This window comes from Asterias rubens, chromosome 9 (genome assembly GCF_902459465.1).
Source record: "Asterias rubens chromosome 9, eAstRub1.3, whole genome shotgun sequence".
Taxonomy (NCBI): Eukaryota; Metazoa; Echinodermata; class Asteroidea; order Forcipulatida; family Asteriidae; genus Asterias; species Asterias rubens.
In genome coordinates, this window is record NC_047070.1 from 4,561,068 (window position 1) to 4,586,658 (window position 25,591).

General features: G+C 40.4%; 1 protein-coding gene across 6 annotated transcripts in view; it reads right to left on the reverse strand.

Annotated features, from left to right (window-relative positions):
- The window catches only part of LOC117294497 (transforming acidic coiled-coil-containing protein 3-like), a 40,477-nt gene that overhangs the window by 13,004 nt on the left and 1,882 nt on the right, over nt 1-25,591 (reverse strand). The window contains exons 2-13 of one of the 6 annotated variants that reach the window (XM_033776928.1): nt 20,760-20,976; nt 15,171-15,373; nt 14,152-14,318; nt 13,130-13,373; nt 12,352-12,453; nt 11,133-11,234; nt 10,658-10,762; nt 9,954-10,025; nt 8,921-9,186; nt 8,241-8,309; nt 6,861-6,929; nt 573-640 (exon numbers count right to left, since the gene is read on the reverse strand). In XM_033776928.1, the coding sequence (XP_033632819.1) occupies nt 573-640; nt 6,861-6,929; nt 8,241-8,309; nt 8,921-9,186; nt 9,954-10,025; nt 10,658-10,762; nt 11,133-11,234; nt 12,352-12,453; nt 13,130-13,373; nt 14,152-14,318; nt 15,171-15,373; nt 20,760-20,972 (1,680 nt within the window). In that variant the 5' untranslated portion in view covers nt 20,973-20,976. The remainder of the gene's footprint in view (nt 1-572; nt 641-6,860; nt 6,930-8,240; nt 8,310-8,920; nt 9,187-9,953; nt 10,026-10,657; nt 10,763-11,132; nt 11,235-12,351; nt 12,454-13,129; nt 13,374-14,151; nt 14,319-15,170; nt 15,374-20,759; nt 20,977-25,591) is intronic. The other 5 variants (XM_033776931.1, XM_033776932.1, XM_033776930.1 and 2 more) reach the window with 5 other exon arrangements.

Here is a 25,591-nt window from a genome sequence, read left to right on the forward strand (position 1 = left end):
AGTCACTCTCGGTGATCCCCAGAGCAGCCTATCTTCCCGAGGCGATCCCGGAGCAGCCTATCTTCCCGAGGCGAAGCCGAGGGAAGATAGGCTGCTCCGGGGATCACCGAGAGTGACTAGTTTTACCATGCCACTCGAAGCAGTCAATATTTGTATACTATCAACCTCTCCCCATTACTCATAATCAAGAAAGGTTTTATGGTAATAATTATTTTGAGTAATTAGCAGTACTGTCCACTGCCTTTAAAATATTACTTGTAAAAATTGAAATTCAAAAGGTGGTAGCGTTTGGAAATAATTTTACAAATCGGGAACGGCTATGTCCACACAGGAAGAATACTCTGTACTTGGAACACACTGAGAAACGTTTCATGCAGAAAGGTTTCTCAGATTTGAGCGTTTTTGAATCCCTCTCTCCAAAACCATATTTTTTTGAAGGGAATTGTTTCTTAATATTATCAACAGCTGCAGTGCTTCTCACCAAGTAACTTTTTTATGGTCATTAATTTGGGACGTGATTACCACTACCCTTTTAACAATCCAAATAAATTTTCAAGTTTGGTGTAGCTTACCGTACTTCCACCTCCAGCCTTCTCAAGAAAGTCCATGTCAAAAGCAGCAGGGTCTGAACTGGCAAACACTGACGGGAGATATAAAAGAATTACAGTCAATGAGAGTCAAGTAATGCTCACTGATTTGGTGGAAGATCAAAGGCGAGAGAAGAAAGATGATTTGAAGCATTGAGGAAACAGAAGTAAGGGAAGACAAACTAGAGGGGATTTTGGAAGGTGACGAATATAATACACGCTTCTGGAAGATAACAAGGTAGGCTTGAGACGACTGGGGTGGGGATTTTGTTGGGGCCTTTAGAGGAGAAAGAATAACACAGGCTTCTGGTAGATAACAAGGGAGGCTGGAGACGGTTTGAGTTGGGTGACAAAGTAGGAGACAACAAAAGGAGAAACAAACACAGGAAACAGTGACGAGTAGGAGATGATACAAAGATATAAACTGTATAATTCCTCTTTGAAACATTATGGTAATGACTGCGTAAATAATGCTATAAACATTCTGATAATGAAATCAACTGATGTTACTGTGCGTATACAGCAATCCTTTACACAGTGTTCAAAGCAAACCTACATTATATAGCACTATGTTAAATGCCTGAAACCACGGCCCAATTTCATAGAGCTGCTTAACAAAATTTTGCTTACCAAAATGAGGTTACCAGCCAAAACAGCATGTCACATGTACAATTTGTGACTGGTATCCTGCTCAGTCTTGCTCAGCGAATATTGCTAAGCATTTTTTTTGCTTAAGCAGCTCTATGAAATTGGGCCAATGCGATCTTTCTCCAAATAACACCCAATTAGGAATTTTTGGGGCATGAGCTTTTTAATCCACCTGTCATGTTCAAAATAGTTAAGGTGCCTCACAACAATGAAATTCCATCCAACAAACAACTTTGTCAAACAACGTACTCAGCATGGAATGATAAATTGTAAATAAAATTGTGTAGAAAACAAAGAAAGCAAACAGCTCTGTAAAGAAAAACAATGTTGGTTTGATGGAAGCAAATGCAAACAACAACCAGCCCAGGGGTAAAAAAAACAACCAAAGAAATTTTAAAATCCTATAAAATAAGTTTAAAAGTGACTTGTTATTAAAAGTTCAACTACTCCTGTCTGTTGTATAAACCTTTTGCATTGCATCATCCAGCGGCCATCTTAGTGGGAAAAACGGTGACGAAACAATCAAAAGGCACATATTTGTACGCGCGGCGCACAGGATTGGCCAATGAACAACCTCCTTTTGACCTCTAGGTGAGGGCGCCCTACTGAAATGACGTCATGTGCATAAGGTCTATTAAGATCATCAGCCATAATATTTGGTCCTTGGAAAGCATCTTATGAAGTACAATAGCTGACCTATGTACGCATGGTGTAGGATCTAATGGACTTTTCAGGGCTTATTAATACCAAAATCGGAAGACGGACTTAAGTAGGAAGAATATCACGCCTGGGTCATCCAGGCACAATATTTCAAAGGGGCAATTGCCTCCACATCCCTTGGTCATTGCCATAGTGCCCCTTGAATTGTTCCATCACAAATTTACCCCCTCTCAGAGGTGCTCTTTACAGGGGAACTACTACCCTGCCCTTATGCAATCAGGACTACAATAAACTGGGAGGTTTATCATCCTTACTCGCACAGCTGAGAAGCTGAATTGCAAGAAATGCACTGACAACAGGGGAAAATGCAATGAAAAGTCAACTTATTCTATAACTCTAAGCTTATCTACCACTAAATTCAAACAAATGGAGTTTTAACATCTTCAAAAGGTCTCCCTACTAAACAAAATCAGACAAGGAGCTGAAAAACCAAAGAATAGAGGAATAAAAAGTAAAAAGGACCTTTCCTATATACAGGGATGTGATAGGCTGTTGAAAAAAGAATTCCTGAACGTGAAAGCTTCTGAGCGCAACGCATGAAAGCTAGCGAGCGCCAAAGCTTGTGGGTACGACGTCTGCTCACCCTGAATAAATACATTTTTTTTATCTTTGGTTTTGAGGGCCCTAGCTGCAATCTGGGGTGTGTTCCATACGGTTTTAAAGTCATTTTATTATGAATTTGATCCAAGTTATGAAATATGATAAATAAAATTCTACAAATATTGGTTGGGGTAAAAAAAAAAAAAAAAAAAAATGGATATCCGAATTAAAACGGTGAAATTACATCCCTGTATACACTTATTTTATACACCCCTAAACACCACCGTTCATACCTTCTGGGGTGACGAGGCCCTGAGGCCAAGTAAATTGAAGGAGCCTGCTTTGGCCTTGGGTAACAGCTTATAAAGCGAGCAAAGGGTAGAAAGAAAGAAAGAGCAAACTAAAACAATTCCAAGCAAAGGTTTGCACTAAAGCCATAGGGATCGAAAAGAAAACATGCAGTTTACATGAATAGGGCCCAATTTCATAAAACTGTTAAGCAAAGAATCTGCTATTATTAACTCACTGTACATCCGTGTTGTTAATACTTGACAAACTTGACCATTAACTTGATTTTCACACTGAACAAAACACAGCGACAAGAGTTAATTTTTTTTCTTTTTTATTCAGGAAAAAGTTTTTAGGAAACGGTTCTTCTTGAACTTCAAGAAGAGTTGTATCCTGTTGAAGGGGGGTTAGGGGTGGTGGCGATTTTGTTAAATTTCTTTTTCAGAGAGGGGTGGGTGTAGAAAGGGAAGAGGGGGTTGGGTGTAGCAAGGGAAGATGGGGTGGGTATAGCAACAGAAAATTTGGGCGTAGAGAGGCACATTCAACCAAAAACAGGCGTGGAATATTTTCTTTGAGAGGGCAAGACGGTTTTCATTCTGCAAAGGGCAACTCCATTAGAAAGTCTCATGTGGACCAGGGCAACGGAGGCCTAGCCTCCATGTTATTCCAGGCCTACAAAAGTACCCAATACAAAACCAAGGACTGTCAATTTATTATACATCCAACTGCACCAGGAAATGAGAAAAATTGTTCCAGGACTGAAAAGCCATTCCACATGCAAGGCTCCAGGCTGGGGTGGGGTTCAAAACAAGATCTAAGAAGGTGAAAGGCAAGGTAAGAAACTACTAGGCCATCTTGATTCATCAAAACCAATAAACACAGGGGCTATTGTTACTACACCGTACGTAAGAAACTACTAGGCCATCTTGATTCATCAAAACCAATAAACACAGGGGCTATTGTTACTACACCGTACGTAAGAAACTACTAGGCCATCTTGATTCATCAAAACCAATAAACACAGGGGCTATTGTTACTACACCGTACGTAAGAAACTACTAGGCCATCTTGATTCATCAAAACCAATAAACACAGGGGCTATTGTTACTACACCGTACGTAAGAAACTACTAGGCCATCTTGATTCATCAAAACCAATAAACACAGGGGCTATTGTTACTACACCGTACGTAAGAAACTACTAGGCCATCTTGATTCATCAAAACCAATAAACACAGGGGCTATTGTTACTACACCGTACGTAAGAAACTACTAGGCCATCTTGATTCATCAAAACCAATAAACACAGGGGCTATTGTTACTACACCGTACGTAAGAAACTACTAGGCCATCTTGATTCATCAAAACCAATAAACACAGGGGCTATTGTTACTACACCGTACGTAAGAAACTACTAGGCCATCTTGATTCATCAAAACCAATAAACACAGGGGCTATTGTTACTACACCGTACGTATAACTCCAAGGTTCTCCACAGGATCTGTTGCAAAACTGTGGGGCATTCTAGACCTAAATTATGTAAGTTTGGATGAAGCACACTGGATTGAAATGCGGTCCTCAGAATGTTTCCTTTACTCGATAATTATGGGTGCGTTCAATTAGCTTTCCTGTGTCGACCCCGCCGTGCTCATTGCGGTGAGCCCCTGACAAGAGCTAATCGAACGATCACTCACCCTCTCGTGGTGACGTCATGCACCTCGGCTGACCCGAGCTCGGGTCAGCCCATAGTGACCCATTCCACAAGCAGGGCACTTGGGGCTGACCCGGGTGAGCCCCTGGAATGACGTCAAAGCTATTCAAACGTACCGGGGACAGACTGGGGTCGACCCGGGGAAGCTAATCAAACGCACCCTATGTTTTGCTTTGAAAGCTCTACTGTGCAATTTAACTAGAGAATTTCAAAGGTCTTTATGTTTTGTGATTTTTTGTTGTGGGGGGGGGGGGCTTATTGCCAGCATTTTCACGAACCCTGTGACTAAAAGATTTTACAATTAATGCTTAGTAAACACTGTGGTGTTAGACTGTGGTAACTTGTGAGAAACTGTCACAAAAAGAACCCCAAAATCACAAAAAGAACCTGTCACAAACTAAGAGCAGATTAAGTAGCACAACACCTGCAAAAACTTTACAACGACCCACATAGCTTACAGGGCCCAGCTTCATAGAGCTGCTAAGCACAACAATTTGCTTAGCATGAAATTTCTTCCTTGATAAAATCAGGATTACCAATCAAATTTCCTTGTGATTTTCAGGATAAGCAAACAACAGCTGCTCAATACGAGTAACAAGCAATATGCAGCAAATGGAAAATTTGGTTGGTCATCCTGTTTTTATCAAGGAAGAAATTTCATGCTAAGCAAAATGTTGTGCTTAGCAGCTCTACGAACCTGGGCCCTGATATCTAAAGTAGACATTATTATCGAGACTTGACCTTAGAAGTCTCGCTACATCTATCCTGTGTGAAAAAACTGTTCTAAGTTGTGCACATCTGATGCACACATTAGGACACTACAAAATTTGCTGTCTTTTCACACATGGTACATTTTGTAAAAAGTTTCAACCTTGCCACATCTAGCAAGGGACCCTAGCTATAACACTATTTGGTAAAAGGAGCTTTAAGACCTACATGTACTGCATGGAATGCACTCAAATTTAATTTAAAATTAAATTTAAGTCACAAAAAAGTCACAGCTACATTATATGTACATTGTTATCAGGCAGTATAATATACTACTGTACGGTTAACATAATCTGCCATACAAATTAAACACTGCCTTCAAATGTTTACAAAATTCACATGTATGTACAGAAAAAAAGTACATCATGGAAAATTAATGTGATCAAAATAACGACACTGAATGAGAAAGCAATTTTATTTTTAAGTACACCAAACCCAATAAAATATTAAAAACAAAAGTTAATTAAAAAACACACGGCAACAGCATATCACCACTGCAAAGGGGGAAAAGTGTTTCAAAATATCATATGAAAATTAATATCGAACAACTGTGCTTTTCACAATATATTTTGTAAAAAAAAAGAATCATTTAATCACACCATAAACAGAATCAGAACGGGATTAATAAAAACTCAGAAACATGCCATGCTGCGCCATAAAACTACACCGCAATGTTAGGATCGATTATAATATAACAAGCGCTGGGATTGGTTGGAAGGGAGGGGAGTGATTGGGGAATAACCAATGAAACGTCTGCTTGGATAGGTGTGGACACTACAGGGCTGGTACACGTCAGCCAGTGGAAGAAGAAGGCCTACCTATGACTTCAACTTTCATGATGGAACTGAGGCCCTTTTCACAACCACGGCTTCGTCAAGTTTTTTTAAATGATTTGGGGTTGAATATTGAACAAACAAAAATCGACCATAGTGGGTTTTGAACCATTAATCTCTGGTTTAACGTGCCAGTGTCCACCAACTTGGCTATCTAGGCCTATTTTAGCGGTTATGTCTGTCGATGTTTCGATATATCGATTATTTCCAGTGTGCAAGATGAAGCCTTTAAACAGTGATTAATATATACTGAAGTTTAATAGGGTTGCATACCGGTTGATAGTCCGTACAATACCAAATCGCACTGTCCCGCAGCGCTTGTTTTTGGTTTTACAACAAAGGTAAGACATGATTGCTGTTGCTGCTACCGCTTCCTAGGTGAAAAGATACCACCTTGGAAGCGGCAGTCAGGGGATCACCATAAAGGCCAAGTCACACTGCAGCGATAACGAAAACGATAACGATAACGACGCAAAGAGAATGCATTCTATTGGTTGAAATACTCCACGCAGAATACGCCCAAGCACATTCAACCAATCGGGGCCTGTGTGACCGGGCCTTTAGGAGATGCAACTTTTAATTTCAGGTATCAAATAAAAATACCACAAGGGAAATGGACGGGTAGGGTCATGGGTTGTTTTTTGTCAATGTAATGCTTCATTACAGGCACATCCAAGATGCAGATAGTATCATGGTTATTCCCCTAATGTTCAATGGAGATAAAATGGAGAGATAGGTATAACGGTTCGCTGGACGTCGTCCCTACCTTCCTCGGCCAATCTGAACTCCATCTCCTCAAAGCTCATGTCCCTCGCTAGGCCTCGGACACTAAGGCCTGATGTAGGAAAGGCATGGGGGAGGGTGGGGGAGGGGGAGGATGGCGGGGTGTGATTCAATAGGGCATGATGAGATAGGTTTAGCATACTTCATTCTTAAGACAAAAGTTTACTGATTAAAACAATGTAACGTCATTTTAGAGGATGAGATTTCTTTACTAATGTGAAAATTCTGGATAAGCTTGCAGGCCTAGGTTTTCCTTGTTCTAGACGTAAAACCTCTCAGATGTTACAATTCAGGAGTTTTTGCAAGCTGTGTGCGTCACCAGAAATAATCAAACTACAGGTTCGGACAAAAAGTGGGTTATTTCTTTGGCTGACTGCTTCAATTTTTTCTAAGAAAGATAATTTGAAGGCTGTAGGAGGTATTAAGAAAACATTGAAAAATCAAAGGCCTGTAAAAAAAAATTCACAAATCCAATGGCTACTTAAACACAAGAGGTGCGAGTCTGGCTGACAAGACCTGTAAACTTTATCCACATTTTAGGAGGCACTTTGGAATTTATTGTAATTCCACCTTTTTATAACCCCTGGATTTACAGACTCCAACAAGATTTTATGAACAGTATCCTCATTGCTAGAGAAGTAGATCAAAGAGCATGATTTTATATTGATGTCTGAAGAAACAGCTACTTTGTTTCACCAGGCAGAGAAAAGAAAAGACTAACTTCAGACAAATATCTTAAATTTCTCATCCCTGACTTAGATACAGGAAAAATCGTTTTGGCTTTGAGCTGCGTCAGGCGTTCTCTTTTTTCCTATGCAGTCAAGTGGTTCACCACCCAACTATAGTGCAGAAAAATTTACTAACTTCCGCACGCGGTATTTATGCAAAGCGCATAGATGAATACAAAAAGTTAAAACAATTTGCCCATAAAGATGGTTGAGTTTTCGCTGCGCGACACCAAGCGGAAACTATGTATTAATCAGTTAAGTTTGAAAGGTTATCTGTTTGAGATTGTTCAAGTCCAAAGTGGGATTAAAGTTGAGGATTGTAAGACAAAATGTTCAAGGCCATGAATATCATTGCATGCGTAGAAAACCTCGAAAATGCATCAGCCAATCAACAGTCAAAAGTTGCAGGCATAAAATTTCAGCAGGAAAGTTTCAAAAACTTGCGCAAACGTGCACAGAACAAAACTTCTAGTGATTCAAAGGAAAGCTTTACTGATCATGTAATATGATCATGTGATATGATCATGGGGCAGAATATTTTGTCTTCTTAACGCCACACCATACATTTGGCAACTTAGCGTATATTTCATGAGGTGACATTTGGAATTCTATGTAATCTGTTATGTCATATTTACCTTCCTCAGCTGGTCTGAACTCCTCATCTCTCTGCATGTCACCCTGTATTCCCCCAAAGGATCCCTCCACTACAAAAATAAATATTTAGAGAAGACTTTTTCAGTTAAATGCACTAGACCAGGTATGACACTTCACGGAGGCATTGAAGGCAATTGCCTCTACGCCCCCTGGTCATTGCCTTGGTGCCCTTGACATGCTCCAGTTGAAATTTACAATTTCCTCATAGGGTGCCCTTTACAAAGGAGAAAATGCCTTGGTGCTCTTGTCCTTTCAAAAACGAAGCATACAGGCCTGCTGGACAATACTAGTAAATACTCAAAACAATTGTTAACATAAAAATTTACTTGGTAACGAGCAATGAAGCTGTTGATAGTATAAAACATTGTGAGAAACGGCTTCCTCTGAAAACAGTTATTTTGAGAAAGAGGTTAATTCTCACTCCAATAATTGAATCTGAGTTTTCTCATGCATTTACAAGCACCACAAATTTGTGCAACAAGGGCATTTTTTCTTTCGTCAAGCAATTGAGCCCAAGTTTTCACTGATTTGTTATGTTATACATTTGTTGCAATACACCAAGTGAGAAAGCATGGTCTTTAACAATTACCAAACATGTCCAATGCCTTTCAAAAGTGTTGGAAAGAAAAACCACTTTTTATAAAAACATATTGATACTTGCCTTCCTCGGGTGCCAGAACAAACTCCTCTGATGCCATGAAATTCTCATAACCCTTCACTGTCTTGATGGGTTCAGGGCAATCTTCATATTCATCTTCTCTTGGCAAGGGTGTCACCTCTAAGGTAGGCTTCTGGGCTGAGACACAGTCCCCGCCGTCCCCGTTTGACGCTGGAGGTTCGTTCTCTCTGCCCTCTGAGGCCGCCGAAGGGCTGGACTTGGGAGACTTCTTTGCAGCTTTTGTTGGTGTCCTATTCTTGGGCGATGTTCTGAAAATTGGATGAATGTAATAAAATTAAAAACATTTTAAGACTTTAGCCAGGGATGAGATTTTACGAAATGTGAACATTCTTGAGAGTGGCTTGTGGGTCTGGGTCAGGCCTGGAATTTCATCTATAAAGGGCAAGGCAATTTCCATTGTGCAAAGGGCACTTCCATTGGAAAATCTTAGTCTATTTGAAACTTTTGAAGGGGGCACCAAGACCAGGGCAACAGAGGGCAACAGAGGCCAAGGCCTCCATGAAATTCCAGGCCTGCTGGCTTTCCACTTATTTACAGACTCTGTGCAACACGACTATTTCTTTCTTCCGCTCGGTGACTGCTTTAATTCTTTCAAGAAAATTTTAAGGCTACGGGAGATTAATTAAGAGAAATTAATCAAGAGAAAATCCTGAGAATCACACCCCTGCTTAGCAACCACAAGCTTGTACCAAAAATGGCCACAGTGGCCATGAGCGGCTGCAAGGCCTGATACTTCACGAAGGCAACAAAGACGATTGCCTTCGTGCCCTTGAAATGCTCGGGTAGAAATTTACAAACTTCCTCATAGGGTGCCCTTTACTGAGGAGAGAATTACTTGGTGCCCTTGCCCTTTCAAAAATGAAGCATACGGGGCTGGAAGACCATCCACATGCCAAGCTTCCAAACATTTTGGGGTAGAGTAATTTTGACCCAAGTCTGCATGAAGGTCCAAGATATTAAATTCTTCCCATTTCCCATAGGTTACCTCAACAAGAGAAACTAAAGAATAGCACACCTTGATTTTCTTGGAGTATTCCTCGGTGAGGACTCGGCCGAGTTCTGCATTTGCTCATCCTTTACTTCTGACCTGATCATTTCAGGGGAAATACATTAATACAACATGCTAGATGCAGGCATGTGAGTATCTATTATCCATGAAAAAAAACGAGGAAAAGAGAAAACCGGGCACGAACAAAAAGAGGAAAGATAATATTCCTATACTTTTCAACACAGAAAGTACAGAAAAATAGAGCAAAATCCAAACCCCAAAAGAGGAAATCAGCTTGACCTTACAATAAAATGAGCCAAATATTTTTTAGAACCCAGGCAACAAGAAAGCACTGCTACATCAGTATTCCGTTTGGGTTAAGAACCCACAACCCTAAATTTGCAAGCTGGGCCCAATTTCATAAAGCTTTTTAATCGGAAAATACCGCTTAGCACATTTCTTTACTAAGCAAAAAAACAAACGAATGGGTCACCAGTTGCCAAAATGTAAACTTCATGGAATTTTTGCTAGTTTCTATTAAGCAACATGGTTTTGTGCTTAGCAAGTTTTTATGCTGACAGACTTTCTGAAATCGGGCCCTAACTGCAATGATACGGTCACCTATACCATAATTTACCAAAGTCTCTTCTGGTCTCTGAACAACACTTTTAAGTAATCAATTCATACTTCACAGCAAAACTAATAATGATTAGAAGCCTTTGGTAACCTACTCTGTGCAGTCGTTTGCAGCATTCTTTGGGGATAACGGCGGTGAATTGGTGATTTGGGTTTTCGTTGCAAATGGATCCATATCCTCATCAAAGGTGAAATCGGAACTAAAACACGAAGAGTGGCAAAATCATAAAACAAAAAAGATGCTAACAAACTAAAAAGACGCTAGAAGCAGCATGATATTTTATAAGACATTAGAGAGAGAAACACAAACAAATTAAAAAACAAAAAACAAAATCAAAAAAACATTGATCATTCTGAATGACCTCTAAACTGTCTCGTTCATATTTGAAGTTTTCATAAAATTTACATCCAATCCAAAAAGCAGTGCTCAAAGTGAACTTACTTTTTTTCCTAAGTAATTATCCAAGTAGTTGAAATGTTAGAACATTATGGATGTTAATGATCAAAATTGGTTCGAATTTTGAGGTTTGTGTTCTAGTGTTCAAACTGACGTTGCAATAATGAACAAACCTTCTGTTGTTGATTTTGTTTTTGGGCGACGCCTTTGGCGAGTTCTGCATTTGATTCTTTGAGGCAAACGGATCCTGGCTTTCGTCAAATTCAAATTCCGAACTGAAACGTGTTAAATAATAAGTCACAATAAACAACCATGCACAACAAAATATCAGTTCAAAAATTACAATTAAAAGGAGAAAAAGTTTGCAGTCGTGGTCTCGGCGAAGTTTGTGTTACAAAATCGAGACAACAAATATCGACAACAAACCATTTTAATGAGTAGATTCTCTCAGTTCTGGGACGGATTGCAATAAAATGGTCTTAGTCAGCAGTCTAAGACAAGTCAGTTATAGCCGGCTATATACCTTAGACGGTCTTAGCTTAGTCAGTCATTAAGCCTGTTGCAATCAGCTGGTTTTAGATAAGTCGGTGAAAAGTAATGAAATACGAACAAATGTCCCATAGCACATCTGCAGCACTGGCGTAACGGCATTGTTCTTATTGTTTAGGTTATCCAATCATTTTCACTCTTGGGAATATTACGATACAATGTATCATCATCATCATGCCTCTAATGGGTGCAGCCCGTCTCTAAATATTCGGTCTCGTTGTAGAGCTTGTCGCATCAAATTGTCTACAACTAACAAATGCAGCGCCATCTTTAAAAAACAAAACTAAGACCGATTATAGCCAGCTAATAGCAGACTTAAGATTTAAGACTGGCTATAATTATAGACCGCACTATTGCAATCGGTCTAAAATTAAAGACTGTCTAAGCACGTCTCAAGTTAGCCGGCTACAGCGCATAGACCGGTTTAAGACCGCTCGGTGAAATCCGCCCTGATGACTGTAAACTTCACTATTGAACCCTATTCCAACAACAGTTTTTTTATATATATTTTTTTATGAGAGATCTCCTTACATCACAAGGCCAGACAGACACTTCAAGGTGAGGGCTACAATTAACTGATTTGACCTATCGACCCAAATCAAATGCCACCAGGGGCACGTTGCCAACTACTTCTGGAACAGGGTTACCCCTTATTCAGTCTGGAAGGATGTAGGTAAGGGTATCATCCACTAGGAAACCTGGCTGGTAGGACAGAATGCAATACCTTCCCAAACTGCATAATTTATATTATAGTTTATTTATAATAATAAATAAAAAGCAACTTCAAACATACTTTGAATGACAGCATCTAAAATAATATAAAAACAGACTTTTAGGACAAACCTTTTGCTTTCTGTAAAGTTTTTAGGCGACGCCGCTGGAGAATTCTGCATCTGAGTCTTGGGTTTAAAAGGGTCTTGAACCTCCTCAAAGTTAAGGTCAGAACTGTAGCATGCCACAAAGCAAAATAAAACAAAAGAGCTTCATGGGTGCATGAAGGGAAACAAAAAAGCCAACAAAACAACAACAACAACTACAACACCAACAGCCGCACTTGCAACAGCAACAGCAACAGCAACAGCAACTGCAAGAGCAGCAGCAACAACAACAACTACAGCAGCACCACCAACAACAACAACACAAATTGTACCTCAAGGAACACCTAAGCATCAAACATAAATTGAGTATTACAAATTAACTAAGTTTGATGAACTTTCCTGTATGCAGCCAGGGGTGAGAGTCGTTGCTGACAAAATAGTCTGAAACTAGGGATGTGACCGAAGTGATTGGTGCATTAATCGAACCTCAGATTTCTGAGGGATGGTGTCCGTTTGTGAATGCTGCGGCCAGAGATGCAGTTTGCGTGTGCGTACTCAACATAACTAGGCATTCCCCGCTTACACAGCTAGCGGAGAAGGTCGGCGCTTGCAAGTAAGCGGAGAATGGTGATCTTTAGCGCAGAATTCAGCGGTAAGCAGGGCCATTAAATTGGGCCCTGATGACCTGGCTGAGACTACCCACACTGCCCTTCAGTGTGCCAACTACTGGATGGATAGCATTTGAGCAGCATGGACACAAGAAGAAGAAGTAGTGGGTAGTAAAAGAAGGTTAAAATACAAACCTTGCATTATGGACAGCGTTCTTAGGGGAGCCCTTCTGCTTCGTTTTGGGTGAATTCTGAACCGCGCTCGTTGTCCCGAAGGGATCCTTGATGTCCTCGTAGTTGAACTCAGGAGTGGCAGATTTCTTGCTGCCGGGGAGGGGTGGAGAGTTCTGGATACCCGGTCCGGTCTGGAAGGGGTTCATGTTCTTCAGATCCTCCTCGCTGAGATCGTAAATACTCTTTCCTGTCTTACTAGGAATACCTGGCATTAATCAAGAAGGTTCAGAAAAATATGACAGCATTTGAAGAAAAAAAATTGAGACAATGAAATAAAACCAAACAATTCCATCAGCATTTTCTTCCAATAAATTTGAGTTAATAAAAAAAAAGTACAAAAAATAAAAAGTCATATACTTCTTGCATTTATTAACAAAAGTCACATATACCTCTTGCCTTTAACATTTTGAAGCTGACATAGGTTCATACTTTGCTTAAGGGTTCTGCACCTTCCAGGATTAAGAAATGGAAGGCTATAGATGGATTGCACTAAGCGTCATCGACGGCCATATTTGATGAAAATGAAAAGGCTTTCATTGGCAGAGAGTTGTGCGTAGCGCATAGTCGCATACACTTCCATTTTTTACCATCAAATGTGGCGGTTGATGACGCTTAGGCATTAAAAAAAAGGTTATGTTGGCGTAACAGGCCCAAAAATGAAGAGTAGGTAGGTAGGGATTTCCCCCCCCCCCTCCCAGCAGCGAAAATGACATGTTTTCTAAGTGTTTAAGCCGGTAGTATACACGATAACAAAAGAAAACAAGGCTACACACAAGAAATAGCATATTTTTAAACTCTTGATGAAATTTATTTTATTTTTATGTCTGTAATAGATTTTGATCATTAAATTTCTTTCCTTGAAAAAATTAAAATATCCAACATAACACTTTTTTTTGTATGCCTTAGTGCAATAAATACATCTATACCCAACCTTGACAGTCACAAACCGGCATCAAAACAGAAACATTTCATATCCTCCGTACCTTCCTCCATGATGGAGACTTCTTGTGGAGACACAACAGGAGGCAGGTTCTCCTTCTGCTCTTCCTCCCCCTGAAATACACAGTCAACTGACTGCTGTTCTGCAGCAACTTGAGCTTCTTCAGAGTATTCCTTGACGCTTGTTGGCTCTTCGGCCAGAAGAGATTCTCTGCAGAGTATTTAAACAAACAAAAAATATATAAAACAATATAAAAAAAGAAGAACGAGTCAAACTTCTGAAATTTGTAGTGAAAGAATTAGACAAGCAAGTAGAAGTCCGTCTAGAACATCGTTCTCATTAAACCGCACTTGGTCTGCTGGTCGAATGCCAATTAAAATACCACAGGACCAGTCAAAGTTCAGTCCAAGTGGCTGGACTGGCTAGTTCAGTGTTAAAAAGCGTCCCTATTTAATATGAAATATGGGCTAGTGAACAAGCGTGTGGACTAACAGACCTTAAACTTCACTCTTAAAGGGGCACACCAACTTTCCTTTGTATTGGAACTCTGCAAAGGGCATAACAGCAAAAGCACAGGGTAGAATGGTAGAATTTTGGACAGTCCTTTTTCACAGTTCTCGTCAGTAGTGCGCGTGCTCAGACCTACGCAATCAATACTGTGGGTGTTGTGGGTTATTCTGAAGCCTGGACTAGTGAAATATATAGACTAACTGGTCCCGCTGGCAAGTCACTAAAAAAGTTAAGGGCAAACCCTGTAAAACCTAATAGGACTAGAACCGTAAAAGTCTAGATTCTTGAAAGTGTACATCAACTAACACCTGTTTCAGACAGGGGCATCAGAGTCGCGCAGAACTAACTGGACGCGCAAGAAATTGAAAGCTCGACTGTTGCAGTCGTTCGGAACGACTCTATAGTGCCTTGGTTTCAGACGTCAATCTTGTCATGAGCCGAACCAACATTTATTTTGGAACCATCATTTATTTTGGGTCGACCTAGAGACGCTCCTAATCTATTTGGTTTGGCGCAACTCTGGGGCGCCCGTCTGAAACGGTTGTTACTCACCTTGCTGAAAGGTTATTGATAATTTCGTCCAGGAACTCTTGAGCGAACTGCAGGTGCTCCTGGTGGTCCTGTCGGGTGAGGACCTGGACACGGTCAGTCCAACGTTCCTCCTCGTCCAGTAGGCGTAGGATATCCCAGGCTGCTGGGTTGGGGACTGGACGGGCTGGTGTGATGGGGGCTCTCTGGGGCGTCTCAAATGTCACCTGATGGAAAGGAAGAAATTAGTTGAAAATATCTTCGTTAACAATTTCATCCGAAGTCTTGCAGTTGATATACTTTGGATTTCCTATCAAATCTTGAAAAAAATTCCTCAGAAATTTCCTCAGAAATTTCTGAAGGATATAGGAGGATTAAATTAAAGCTAGGCTGTTACGGTTACTGCATTTATTCAAATTCTAGCCCTTTAGGCCCTATAGTAATTGACACATTTATTGTATCTCAAGCTTGAAAATGTGCATTCAGGAATCACTGGTTACATGTAAAGGCTTTTTTAAGAGTCAACTTCTGGTGCATTATGGAAAGTAAACAGTGTGTCTAAACTAAGTAAACAATGTTAAAGCCATGCTTCCACACCAATACATTAGTATACAGTCGACTTATGTACTTAAGGAATACAACATATTAAAAAGTTGAAAATTTCAATTGTGTTCTACACAAAACATTAAGTACATGTATACTGGACTCATCTTTTACACTTGAGCACATACATGTACTTTCAGTTTATAATGTTCTGCACTAAAATGTCTGACTTTATGTGTTAAAAAAAAATATTGTACACACAAACAGACAGATGAAGATGTCATAATGTTCACTCTGAAAACTGCAATGTAGCTTGTTATACATATAGGAACATCAGACAAATTATTGTACGATCCATACATTTAACATGCTATCACCCATCATGCACTACATGTATGCAGGCAAACTTGATTAAAACCTACAATTAATCCAACTTGTTGAGCTTCATACACATCAAACGTAGTGTTAAGGGCCTGGCCGGCAACATTTTTTTCAAACAACCACAGCTTTTGGTTTTGTTTTTAAAAAGCTTTGAAGTCAAACTCATCCCATGCAGAGGTTTTTTGACAGAGCTACCTCAGGTTGTGATTGGTCTAGACTGCCTGCTCCTGGGAGGACGGTCATGTCTTCAAAGACATCTTGAGGCTCCCAGCTTCTCGGCTCTGAGGGAAGCAGCATGGACTCCGGGAGTGCCTCGCAGTGATTGGCCACCTCCTGCATGTGGCTGCCCTCAACGTCGAGTTCTTTCTCTAAGAAACGCAGCTCGTTGTCATTGACGTGGAGATGTTGAAGCTCTGCGTCAGTGGTGAGCGACGGCAGGTTGCGGCAGCGCCGATTCTCATCCTGTGGGGAGGTGCGTGGACTGCCGAGCGAGTCCTCATCAATGTTACCAGCGCCAAGAGCTTGTAATACTTCCATCATGTCCTTCTCCTTCAGACCATCAATGGGAAAACAGAGATCATCATCCACATCAGTTTGAGAAAACCCTGGCTCCTTGTCTTGAGCGATTTGATGATATGGTTGATCAAAGACAGGCTTCTGCTCATCATAAGTTGGTACAATCTGATGATACAGACCGACAGTGGCGTGGTCATGCCGGTTCTCTCTGGATGGATCCGGTTCAGACAGGCTTCCACCAGGTGTAAGAGGCTTGTACTCATCGCCGGGAAAACCTGGTTTGAATTCTCCGCTGGTCTCATCTTTATACGCTCGCCCGTGCATTGCGAATAGAAAATCCTCCTCCCTAAGTTCATCATCTTGGAAACTCATGAAGCGAGGACGGCTGCGAGGAGTTTCGTCAAATGGCCCTTGACGTCGGCCTTCTGCTGTGGGGTCATTCACTGACCCCTCCCCACTCATGAGCCCCCTTCCCATGTCGAATCTCTCCCCGACCAAGATGGCGGGCATCGAGAGCGAACGCTGGGCTTGCTTACGCCTCGCATGATCCCTGTTGAAGTTAATATTTTCCACCGTCGTGTAGTCGAGCCTCTGGGGGCAACTGTAGCGCCCTCTAGGTTTGCGCTGAGGTGAGTGCGGGATGTCTTCCTCGGTGGACTGCTGTCCCTCCTCGTGCGAGTTCACATCGCCCATGACTTGGACAAACACCATGATTGTTTATTTTTAAAGTAACCACAAGGGGGAAAAACAAAAGATGAAAAAGAGATTATTTTTTGGACACAAGTTCTAACAGTGGTCAACCAAATAGTGAAAACTGTACAATCATCACAACAAGCGCAAAATGCCAAGGGATCTGCTGTCAGGAGATACTGGGGAATGAAAAAAGAGAAAGATGATTCTATTACAAAGGTCACTTAAAGGGGCACTGTACTTTCTCTAGTGTTAGTTTGCGTAGAGTGTGGCTAGTACAAGTTTGTATGGCACATGTCGTAAACTCCGTAAAGATACAATGCCAGTTGGAGACGAAATGCATTCATCAGAATGTGTATTGACTTAAAACTGAAACAACAAATACTTTGCTTTAATTTGTATAAAACCACTATCAACGACCTCTTATGGGCAATTCCATGAAGAAGTGGACATTACCTCAAAATTTAGAATTGTGTTTTTTAAGTAAAATTGGGCTTATATGGTAGCATATACATCAAATATTCAGGAAAAAATGGTTTCAATGTCATGTCTTTGCAAGAAAGTTACAAAAAAAATGATTTTTGTGCCAACAATGTTTTATCATGAAATTATGTGTAAAAAAGTTGTGCAACTTCAATTTACTACTGAATGACGAAGATTACAAGGTATCAAATCAATCTAGTCATATTTATTCATTGATTGGACCTACACATTGGCTGCAATCATCAAAATTTGTGTTTGTGATTGATTCAGACCATCAATCTGTGAAGCTTGTACCCCATTAAAGCTTATGTAACGTAACTAACCAAAAAGTTTGTTTCAGCTGTACCCTGTTTGAGGAAACTTTTTGTTCAAAGACATGCATTTTTTTCTTCATGTCCCTTTTTTGTAACGTAACTAACCAAAATTAAACTGATCATAACAACCCAATAAATGTGTCTAGAAGTTTGAAATTTTTTTGTATATTAGGTCTAGCCAAGATGTAGCCATGGTACAAAAATGGAGACTTGATAGGCTTTCATGTTAATATTGGAGACCGGCAAGCTGTGCTAAGCAGCTAAAAGTGTAACGAAACTAACCATGGAATTGCCCTTATGGTTGTTGATGGATGTAAGTATGGGCTAAAACTATGCCACCAGTCAAGAATGGGGACAATGATTAACCCACATTGCAATGAAACTGTCAAGGAAAATAAACAGGAAGGGCCCAGAGTATATCTGTGGATGAAACACACGCTCATGTTCATGCACCACCGTAGAAACTCCCCTTAAACAACCCCAGGATGACACATTTCCTGATTAAAAGGCTACCAATGCGTTGACTGGACAGCCAAAAATGGCGACAGCTGCACAAAACACGGTACTATCAAGGAGAGTTAAACGACTAATAAAGAGACAACAATCACAGCTGGTGATTACTGAGTGATCACTCCCGAAAGAACACTCTTGGTCACTCCCACTGATTGAAAACATGCACAACGTTGACAACCTTTCTCACACATCTGAGAGGTCTTTTGAAGAGGATCCTGCATGTTTGTGTTGTACTGAAAGCATGCACTGATGCAAAGAACAACCTCCCTGCCCTACATGTATACATGCGTGTCAGTTTGCACCCATGTACATCATGTATGACACATTAGACTAGTGAAGATTCAATACTGAAATAGTGTACACAAATCTCTGTGCAAAGTACATTTTGTACATAGTACGTTAATGTAGTTCTTTACGTAGTACTCTAGAGCAGCAGAATGAATGCACAGATTCTGTGGGAATAACCTTGGTCTTGGAAGCATGTGAAATTGACAGAGAACAATGTAGGTTTCCATGACACATTCTACACTATCACTATGTGTGCTGTATGGGGGAGGTTCCTATAATTGTCCATGCAATATGTACCTACACGTTATTACACGTTAGCCAGAGGGGAGTCTGAATTTGGACACCCTGTACATGTACGTATTTTGTCTGTCATGTACAAAGTGAACAATTTGGACACCCAGTTTTTATGTACATTGTGTGTAGTATTGACATTTTCACTGTAACACTATAAAATGTTTACTTCAGATTGATATAGGCCTATCTCCCTCAAAAGACAGTATCTCCCTCAAAAGACAGTATACATGTACATGTACAACTGTAGTTACCATATTGCTATGCTTAAAGTATGGTTTGCTACATGAATAAGAGGTCAACAATGAAAGGTCAGGTCATCTGAGGTCAGTATGAGACAGCTCATAATGAACCAGACAGCATCATCAGAGCATCAGAATGAGATGCACACTGTGCTATGCATGGTATGTGTGACAGGAGAATCCTGTACAGTGTGTAATTGGATTATACTTAGCAGTATGACATAAATTGTGGGGGTCACAACAAACATTGTACATTACATGTACATTGTACATGTACACCGTCCCTGACACATGTAAATTTCCAATATGGCATATGGAATGTAAATGTGTAATCAGCAGAGTGAACATTTTGACATCACACTAGGGGGCTCCGACTGTGTGAATGATTAATTTTTAAAACATACGGTACATGTGATCATTACATGAATGAGTGGGGTAATGCATTTCAAAGATCCTATGTCATCATGGCAAGATTTATACGTGAAACTGTTTCTGGGTAATTTGGTGACTTACATGTAACATGTCAAGTATTTTCAGTTTGTAAACCAGAGCCTAATTTTACAGACTGCTTTCCTTTACAAGCACAAAATGTAGCTAAGCATAACAAAATTACGCTTACCAGAATAAGGTTACCAGCCAAACTAACACCTTGTTACAATTTGAGACTGGTACATGTACAATTCAGACCTACATGTATCTTGTTCATTTCTGCCAAGCATACTTGTTATACTTCGGTAACAAACTGTGACGTTAGATTGGTGGTGAACCAATCATGTGCCGTGCTGCACAGCGGCTGCACAGCGCGCGGCGGGTAACATGAGTGATGTTAACCGGTGCTTGATCGTTCCCAGCGTTGGACGATTTCCAGCGCTTAGTACATTGTACAAATCGGCCGCGGGTTCGTGGGAACAGTGAAGAATGGTTTCTTGTTTGAACAACTGTATTATTACTGTTCGTCTCCAATTAAACTTTGCATACTCGTCATAATATGTTTGAAGATGGCAACAGAACTTTGAGAAGAGGAATAATCATGTTACCAAGATATAACAAAACAATTGTTGCACGCTGTGATTTGGGGTCCATAGGTTTTGTACACCTGCAGGGAAAATGGCACCCTCGACTTCGCCTCGGTTGCCATTTCCCCCACTTGGATGTACAAAAAGCCATGGACCCCGTCACAGCGTGCAACAATTGTATAATGTGCAATCGTTTTAAAAGCATTATTTGCCGCTTAGGCAGCACTATGAAATTGGGAAAATGATAGTATGCACATTGTGTAGAGGTGCGTTCCACATTGTACACAAGGTCAATACACTTTAAGAAAAACTACTGGAATTTCTGAGCATACCTACCTTGAGAGACTTGGTCGGAGGCGGTGATATGAGAATGTTGTCTCTGTTCAATGGCTTGAGGATAGAGAGCGGGGCTAGCGCAGGCCTGTTGGGTGCCTGAGGTTGCAATGGCTGGGGCAGGGAAGGCTTCAGAAAGCCCTCTCTATCGGGGGTAGATTGATGGGCAGCGCTGGAGCTGTTACAGACTGGTGAGAAGGGGTTCACATTCATCATTAACCTGTTGAGGGGAAATCACATAAAAAACAATAAAATATATGAGAAAATGAGTTACATAAATACAAAAAATCTTCTGTAAAAATAAAAGTGGGATGACACGTTCCCAAATGGAAAGAGCGTTTTCCCTAATAACAGTGGTCTGCTGCAACTGACATACCTGGCAAAACACAGAGGCCTCGGCCTCTGTTGCCCTGGGGCCAATTTCACAAAGATCTAAGATTGATCGTAACTGCAAATCAATAGTAGTTGCTTAGTAAAACGTGATGTCACAATACAAATCACCGGTGAAACTGAAAATTTGTCTTGCGATGAGTTTTATTGCTTTGTGAAATCGGCCCCTGGTCTTTGCCTTGGTGCCCCTTCTAAGTTGTCTATATTGACCCCTTGCACAACGCACATTTGCATCTTTCCCAATCGCCATTTTTGGAGTCAAAATGTACACAAAGGAACTGTTTCCCAAATCGGTAGTGCTAAGTGCAGTTGTGCAGAGGTGTGTTCTGCATTGTGCGAGGGGTCAATGGACTTTCTTTAAGAATTTAAATATTCTTTTTGAAGTTCACTTTACAAAATATACATATTGTAAATGTTCTTGCCTGAGCTGGCCAAATGCAAGTTAAAACACCAAAGGAATTTCTCTCCAAGTGATCCGACTGGCTAAAAGTTGAAAACATCCTTACAAAAAAAACCTTGTGAAATACTATGAACTGGCGAGAGGAGAAAGCTGACAAACTGGTGAAATAACAAGCTACAGAATTGGTCCAGAGCTGGCTACGGGCTAGTTACTGTACATGTAAAAGTTAAGGGCAAACCCTGTAATTGCCCCAATCAAATATGTACAATACAATGCAGCACTTCAGTAATGTATAGTCAATAGTGTTTCAAACATTGTACAGGTTTATCAATTAACAATGTCTAAATAATAAAGATAATCATAATGTGACTACACCTCGATGTATTTGATTTCTGAACACAAAATCTAATGCTGCCGATGTGACATCGAAGAAGCCACACTTATCCACACACACATGAACAGACCTTACCCGAGGCATTCGCAGAAAGTTTCTAAGTCACGGACAGAGGTTTGCCCAGTGGGCATGGGGAATGTTAGCTAGCGTCTAGCGATGACATGGATGAAGAGAAAAACGTGTATCCTACATGTATGAGTCATCCAGAGAAAATAGAAGAACCATGCCAACTGGAATAATCACCTTACGGCATCTGAATTACATCATTGCATGTATGTTGATTTGTCTTAGCTTCCACTGTCATCAGCATTCATGAGCAAAAAATATTTTCTCAGAAAAATATTATAGGTATTATTCAAAGGAGTGATCAATAAATATATGGTCAGAATTATGGAAATATTCATGATGCATGTTAGTTTTATTTCAAAAGCAACCAGATTAAAAACCAATGTAATTTTAGCTCCATTGCTTAAATGAAATCCCAGAACAAGTGTTTTTAAATACGTAAGATTTGTGTGTTTTACAAGGTGACTAAATTTAGTATGGCTATGTTTTAAAAAGCAATAATAAGGCCTATTACTGGAGTTCATGGATGTCTGATGTGTTGTACCTTTCCCAAATAAATTAAGTATTTTAACATTGAACCCACATTATACCAGGGCTGGAATTACATGAAGGCCACTGCCTCTATTTGCCCTGATCTTGGCCTTTGTGCCCCTTTACAAAATTCCCATTGGTAGACTTTAGATTTTCCAATGAGCGTGCATGCTCTTTGCAAAATAAAAAATGGCCTTGCCCTCTAAAAAATGCCATTCCAGGCTGCCACCTCTAGTATCCCCCTTTAAGATAGATTTCCACTTGTAGCTCAAAGGCAAGCAGTGAAAAAAATCAATTATCCGTTTACCCACCCACCATAATATACCCCCTCCCCCGGGGAACGCCCTTGCATGATTGCCAAGTCGCTAGTCAGTACATCACCACCCAGGCCGCTATTACCCCTCCCGCCCCGTCTTGACAACGGCAATGCTCTTCTCTACAGTCTTCCTACATGTAACAACCAGATTTCCCGACTTCAACGGCTCCAAAATACTGCTGCCCGCATTGTGACACTGTCTAGAAAATCCTGTTCTATCACCCCCATTCTGAAACAACTACACTGGCTCCCTATCTCTCAACGAATCATCTTCAAGCTGATGCTCATTGTCCACAAAGCTCTAAATGGCAAGGCTCCCCACTATATTTCTGAACTGCTTCAAGTTTACACTCCATCAAGGAATCTTCGATCAAGTTCCATGCTTCTCCTCATTGAACCCAAGTCTCGACACTGAGTGTCTCATGGGGTGACAGGTCTTTTTCTTCAGCCGCGCCACGCATCTGGAACTCTCTACCACTTAATCTTCGATCTTGTGTTTTTACCGCAAAATTAAAGTCTCTTCTCAAAACTTATCTTATGTCACAGGTTTTCAATGACTAATTTTGTTGTGTCTGTTTTTCTTTGTGTTGTGTTTTTGTTTTTGTTTTGTTTTTGGTTTTACTGCGCCTTGAACACCCAGCAGGGTGGATATGTGCGCATTACAAGTCTTATTATTAGTGGGCAAGGAACTGAACTGGGTGGGATCTCCTTCCTCCAAGGTGGGATTTACTGTAGTTTGCACTCCATGACTAATTAATACAGACATATTGAAAATGATGGGGCCCTTGTCTGAGCTGAGGTACGTAAATACAACACACGGAATCATGTACAGGAAAAGTGTGAAGGTACATGTACATGTATGTATACACCTGTACTAAAATATAGTACAAGTGTATACATGTACGTACAGTAACACCTTAAAATTGTTTTAGGATTGAGGATTGAGTGCATTTTTTAGTGCATTTTTTGCCATGATGATGTATTCTGAAACTAATTCATGTGGGTAGTACTGTTTGGAACATTTACAGTGCCACTGACCATCACCTTATAATACTACATCATGGTCCCTGATATGAAGTCTGGATGCAAGACTGGAGAATTCACACTTTGTAGGATACAAAATAAACCTGTTGGTGTTTGTGAAAACATTTGGGTCAAGGACCAATTGTAGCAATTCATGCCTGTATTTTGTCGTAATCAGTCCTGCATCTAATACGTAAGTAATACTCTGTAGAGACACACACTATTCATTTCAATAGTACAGTACTACAATATCAATAAAAACCTGATACAACAATGTATATTTTCAACAGCTGTATAACAAGCATGGCGCTTCATGTACATTGGGCATGTACATGAACATGTAGGCCTACATGTTTGTACCCCCTACATCAGCTCAACCAGGAAAAAAATTCTAGGGTCTGCATTTTTGATGCCGTAGTACTACACTGCACAACGTAGTCCTCTGTGCATAAAATTTACAATGATATAGGCAACAAAAGTAAAATAAATAAAATGCCAGATGTTGTTCACCATTAGGATGGTATATTGGTCCGATGTGAGTTAAAAAGCCCAGTGGAATACTAGCCACAGTTCAGCAATCTTAGCATACAAAGACTGGCAACCTCGCAACCAAATAAGGCAAGCTGTAGTGTAGCCAACAGTCTAGTGAATATTTTGGGAATTTTTAATTACAAATTAGAAATGCCATTAATATAAAAAAAAATTAATAAAAAAAAACACCCCTCAATCTGAGCTATCTTTATAAAAATGACAGTATGTGTTTTTAAGAATACACAGTTTGAATACTAACTGCATCTTGAAACAAATTTTTTCTACACTTCGTCCACAATGATTTGCGATACGCATTGTAACCTAATGTTTTTTAAGCTGGTTTATCTGGTCAGTGGTCATTGCTCTATGATCTGGTCATGGGTGCTCCCTCTACACTACATGTAGTTTCTTGTTTTGGTCTCTGTGTATTTTACACATTGAAGCTACACTGGGGCTTGAAATGTATCTTTCGCCATAATGTCCTAGGGCATTAAATCTGACAATCCAACCATGGCATTGTTATTCAAATAAATTAACATCATGTAAGGACATCATTTCACGGTCTGTAGGATTGTGATAATGGGGTTGATGAAACATGTAAACATACAGAGGGTAAACAAACCGTGCACAATGATTGATGAATCACAATAATTGTTGACAGTTTTAGGACATGAAATCATTGTGTGCCGTTTGTTCAGAGGCATGTAAGGATGTGCTAAGCACAATGCAGGGTTCTCCACATAGGGTTTTGTCCGGGCTAAGCGCCCGGACATTTTTTGTCCAGACAAAAACTGCTGCGCCCGGACAAAATCGTTGTGCGCCGGGACAAAAAATATTGCGCCAGACAAAAAAATTTGAAAAACACTTCACGACGAACACAAACCACCGTTCGATGCGCTGTATCGACTACCTTTATTGTTTATAATAGTGTGCAAAGACCGGTACCCAGATCTCGGCTATTTCGTAACGGCATTACGCGTGCATTTTTCTTTGTGTCGCAGGGCATCCTGACTACCATTTGACAACAGCGTGGTATTTAGACTTGGTTACAACTTTCCAAGTCTGTGAATCGGGCTGTTTAGTTGTCCTGATATATATTATTGGCTGAAACAGCGCCCTCTCGTGAATTAACATCCGTCATTAGAGCATGGTAGCAAATCTACGGGGGAATTCTATGCCGCTGA